Here is a 5,000-nt window from a genome sequence, read left to right as displayed (position 1 = left end):
CCTGGACCTGACCTGGAGGAATTCCTCCTCAGGGCCGTTAACGTCTGATCTCCAGTTATTCACTTATTCACACTAACCCTAAACAATTATTTATGAATCATTATACATGTATAATAAGACATATACTACTATAATTATATAATCCCAGCTCCATAAATATTGGCACCTTTGATAAAAATGAGCCAGAAGGTTTTGAGGTTCACTTAAACTCCCCCTGAAACTATGAGATAAATCTAAGATCATTGTGGGACTTGTTTGACTATTGCCAGCTCTAGTAATTGCTGATTAATCTACACAACTTTGTGTGTGTGTGTGTGTGTGTGTGTGTGTGGTTCCATTCAGGATGTGAGCTGTAATGAGGTCACAGCTCTCCCGCGCCAGATCGGACGCCTCAAAGCTCTACGAGAGCTCAACGTGCGCCGGAACCTTCTGTGTGTCCTGCCTGAAGGTATGCAGAGCTTAAATAAGACATAATATACTGTCTGTGAGTGTGTGTGTGTGTGTGTGTGTGTGTCTGTGAGTGTGTGTGTCTGTGAGTGTGTGTGTCTGTGAGTGTGTGTGTGTGTCTGTGAGTGTGTGTGTGAGTGTGTGTCTGTGAGTGTGTGTGTGTGTGAGTGTGTGTCTGTGAGTGTGTGTGTGTCTGTGAGTGTGTGTGTGTCTGTGAGTGTGTGTGTCTGTGAGTGTGTGTGTGTGTGTCTGTGAGTGTGTGTGTGTCTGTGAGTGTGTGTGTCTGCTGATGACATGTCTCTAACAATAAAAGCATTTCACTGTGTATTTATATGGTGACTAATAATAAAGTCTAAAAGTGTTAATATTCAGAGAGAACCCCCCCCCTCTCCCCCCCATATACATAGAGAGACCTAAATATCAACAGCTCTGTTCAGCTCAGTAATAATGATGTAATAATACAAGCTATAATACATGAGCTGTTGTTCGTAGTCTCCAGTTAGCATTGATGGAAGATGGAAAAAGATGTATTGCAGTTCTCTTAGATGATGGTCCTCTATTGGTGTGTGTGTGTGTGTGTGTGTGTGTGTGTGTGTGTGTGTGTGTGTGTGTGTGTGTGTGAGACAGACTTGGCAGTTCTACCTCTGGTAAAGTTTGATTTCTCCTGTAATAAAGTTTCCACTATTCCAATCTGCTACCGCAAAATGACTCAGCTCCAATCACTACATCTAGAGAATAACCCACTACAGAGCCCTCCAGCACAGGTAACACACACACACACACACACACACACACACACACACACACACACACACACACACACACACACACAGAAACCTTCATGATGATTTATTATCCTGACTGTCTGTCTGTTGCAGATTTGTATAAAGGGGAAGGTGCACATATTTAAGTACCTCACAATGGAGTCGTGTCGCAGCGACAAGATGGCCGACGCCCTCTACTTACCTGTTATAGACCACCTCGGCCTATCACGTCCCACCGCTGGCAGGTCAGTCTTACAGACAGATAGTGTGTGTGTAAACCGTCATGGATTAGAGAGGTTCCTGTTTACAGATTGTGTAGTTCACCTGTATTCTCTACACAAAGTGACACAGGGTGTTCTTGAACTCCGATCCTCCGATCAACAACCCAGAGCCTTAACCAGTTTGGCCACCACTGCCCCAGGCAAAGCTCAGGGTCAGCCATCATGCGGGGCCCCTGGAGCAGGTGAGGTTTAGGGCCTTGCTCAAGGACCCAACGCAGATATCTCAGCAGCTTGTGGCCTTGAACCCCAACCTTCTAATTAGGAACCCAGCGCCTGGACCGCTGGACCATCACGTCATCCAACTCTAGATCAGGCAGGAGGCCTCATTAAGACTCTTGTGGCTTTGGGAGATGCAGAAGATCTCATTTTCTTGCATTTTCCATTATGTCAAGACACAAACATATGGATGTACTTACAAATACTCACAACCTTAATAAACATATAAATATGACATTTATCTAGAGCAGTTGAAGGTTAAGGGCCTTTGCTCAGGGGCCCAGCAGTGTAGGTTTGATGATCTCGGGACTTGAACTAAAAGCCCTACCGAACACTAGTCTAAAACTTTAACCATTACTTTGAAGTTAACCCCCTGCACCTCACACACACCTGAACGCAGTCAGTAGTAACTGTTGAAGCTGTAGGCATGAGAAAGTGGAGCCAGATGATATGAGTGGCAGATAAAATAAGAAAGACGTACGTAATTCGTCTGGTCTCAGTGGGACAGTTTTAATAGACTGAGGATGTGACATAGCTGCTGAGAGGAAGGGAGGGTGAAGGAGAGGGATGAGGATCATCAGCTCCTTCTCTCTCTCTATGTATTTGTTTTTCTCTCTCAGTACGGAGGACATCGATCAACATCGGAAGCTTGACAGCGACTCTGGGCTCGGCAGCGATAATGGAGACAAGAGGCTTTCTGCCACAGAGGTGAGTCTGCATGTGTGTGTGTGTGTGTGTGTGTCTGTGTGTGTGTATCTGTGTGTGTGTGTGTCTGTGTGTGTGTCTGTCTGTGTGTGTCTGTGTGTCTGTCTGTGTGTGTCTGTGTGTCTGTCTGTGTGTGTCTGTGTGTCTGTCTGTGTGTGTCTGTGTGTCTGTCTGTGTGTGTGTGTGTGTGTGTGTGTGTGTGTGTGTGTGTGTGTGTCTGTCTGTGTGTGTGTGTGTCTGTGTGTCTGTGTGTGTGTGTGTCTGTCTGTGTGTGTGTCTGTGTGTCTGTGTGTGTGTCTGTGTGTCTGTCTGTGTGTGTGTGTGTGTGTGTGTGTGTCTGTCTGTGTGTGTGTGTGTGTGTCTGTGTGTCTGTGTGTGTGTGTGTCTGTCTGTGTGTGTGTCTGTGTGTCTGTGTGTGTGTCTGTGTGTGTGTGTGTGTGTGTCTGTGTCTGTGTCTGTGTGTGTGTGTGTGTGTGTGTGTGTGTCTGTCTGTGTGTGTGTCTGTGTGTCTGTGTGTGTGTCTGTGTGTGTGTGTGTGTGTCTGTGTGTGTGTGTGTCTGTGTGTGTGTGTGTCTGTGTGTGTGTGTCTGTGTGTGTGTGTGTGTGTGTGTGTGTGTCTGTCTGTGTGTGTGTCTGTGTGTCTGTGTGTGTGTCTGTGTGTGTGTGTGTGTGTGTGTGTGTGTGTCTGTCTGTCTGTCTGTCTGTGCGTGTCTGTGTGTGTGTGTTTGTCTGTCTGTCTGTCTGTATGTGTCTGTGTGTGTGTCTGTCTGTGTATGTCTGTGTGTCTGTGTGTTTGTGTGTATAGTGTCATGTTTTCTCTTTGTAACTTTGTTTAACTCTACACACATGTCAGTAAACACTGAAAATGGTCAATGTGTAATTGTGTTTGTGTGTGCGTTTGTGTGTGTGTTTGTGTGTGCGTGCGTGTGTGCGTGCGTGTATGTGCGTGTTAGCCATCTGACGAGGACAGTCTGAGTCTTAATGTCCCCATGTCCAACATCACAGAAGAGGAAGGAATATGTAAAGATGATTCTATCGAGCATATCAGTTCCCTGACAGGTAATACCACACACACACACACACACACACACACACACACACACACACACACACACACACTGTAGGAAGTGAAAGGAGTGGAACTCAGACATCCTCTTGCTGACACCCAACACACTGAGACCAAAGACAACAGACTGTTATGTAATTCCACATGGCTGTGTGTGTGTGTGTGTGTGTGTGTGTGTGTGTGTGTGTGTGTGTGTGTGTGAGACCAGGGTTTGACCTGAGGCAGGGTTTAGGATGTAACGATACATGAGAGGAAGTTGCTGTCAGCACACAGGGAGAGTTGTGGGAGGTTGCTGAAAGCTTTAGAGGGAAACCAGCTGCTCTGCACAGAGACCTTTTATATTTCAGTACATCATTAATTTATTTTAGAATTCACACTAAAACTAAAACTTTACTAATATAAACTGTACGATTGTACACTTCTTTATTTTGTAATAAAAACACGAGCGTGTGTGTTTGTTATTTACAGCTTTATATATGATTTAATGATTCAACATTCTTACCAAAGAGTAAAACGAGGCAGAAGTTAAAGGCAGGAGAAGTTAAAGGCAGGAGAAGTTAAAGCTAATATTAATATGATATGACGTGTTTATGTAGGCCTTATTATTCACACGTAAACACTGAAGCATTAGTCAGAGTGGTGTGTGTTTGTGTGTAACAGACCAAAGCCCTTCAGATTCAGGACAGTTTGGATACAGAGATTCTTCCTATACGACTCGATTCATCAACTACATCAAGGTGAGTCACACATCCCACATCTCCTGTGGTCTTTTAGCAGTTACGCTGATTTGCTCACCTGTTGGAAGGTGAGGTGAAGGGCCTGTGTCTATCTCAGGCGTCATCGGGCATCGAGGCAGGATACACCCTGGACGGAGTGCCAACCCATCACAGGGCACACACACACTCTCATTCACTCACACACTCACACACTACGGACAATTTTCCAGAGATGCCAATCAACCTACCATGCATGTCTTTGGACCGGGGGAGGAAACCGGAGTACCCGGAGGAAACCCCCGAGGCACGGGGAGAACATGCAAACTCCACACACACGAGGCGTTTTGTTTGGCGGCCCAACGCAGTTTTCTGAAGCGTTTCTCAAACAATGAAGACCCCACCTTTAATGTTCACATCAATCATCGAGCGTTATGTATCACAGAAATCTGCTTCTGTTACCCTTTATTACATATTCTGCACCGTGGGTCTGATACTAAACAGTTCTGGGTCTGATACTAAACAGTTCTGGGTCTGATACTAAACAGTTCTGGGTCTGATACTAAACAGTTCTGAGATTTTATTTCATTCTTTAACCAGCTGGTGATTTTGTGAACTTGTAATGTGTGTTTCAGTATCTGGAACTGGCAAAGGGGTGTGTGTGTGTGTGTGTGTGTGTGTATGTGTGTGTGTGTGTGTGTGTGTGTGTGAGTGTGTGTGTGTGTGTGTGTGTGTGTGTGCCTGTGAGTGTGTGTGTGTGTGTGTGTGTGTGTGTGTGTGTATGTGTCTGTGAGTGTGTGTGTGTCTG

At 45.4% G+C, this 5,000-nt stretch overlaps 1 protein-coding gene across 11 annotated transcripts in view; it reads left to right on the top strand.

The window, feature by feature from the left end:
• Positions 1 to 5,000, top strand: part of lrch1 (leucine-rich repeats and calponin homology (CH) domain containing 1) — a 47,927-nt gene that overhangs the window by 18,442 nt on the left and 24,485 nt on the right. For 9 of the 11 annotated variants that reach the window (XR_007140775.1, XR_007140774.1, XM_047814765.1 and 6 more), the window contains exons 4-9: positions 343 to 448; positions 1,075 to 1,211; positions 1,326 to 1,456; positions 2,329 to 2,416; positions 3,367 to 3,472; positions 4,137 to 4,216. Coding sequence is in view for 9 of the 11 variants with exons in the window: in XM_047814765.1 (XP_047670721.1) it covers positions 343 to 448; positions 1,075 to 1,211; positions 1,326 to 1,456; positions 2,329 to 2,416; positions 3,367 to 3,472; positions 4,137 to 4,216 (648 nt within the window). In the remaining 2 variants the exon portion in view is untranslated. The remainder of the gene's footprint in view (positions 1 to 342; positions 449 to 1,074; positions 1,212 to 1,325; positions 1,457 to 2,328; positions 2,417 to 3,366; positions 3,473 to 4,136; positions 4,217 to 5,000) is intronic. The other 2 variants (XM_027145369.2, XM_027145367.2) reach the window with 1 other exon arrangement.

Source organism: Tachysurus fulvidraco, chromosome 6 (assembly GCF_022655615.1).
Source record: "Tachysurus fulvidraco isolate hzauxx_2018 chromosome 6, HZAU_PFXX_2.0, whole genome shotgun sequence".
In the NCBI taxonomy this organism is placed as follows: domain Eukaryota; kingdom Metazoa; phylum Chordata; class Actinopteri; order Siluriformes; family Bagridae; genus Tachysurus; species Tachysurus fulvidraco.
The sequence above is the reverse complement of the archived record's forward strand: the minus strand, read 5'-3'. Positions and strand labels throughout refer to the sequence as shown.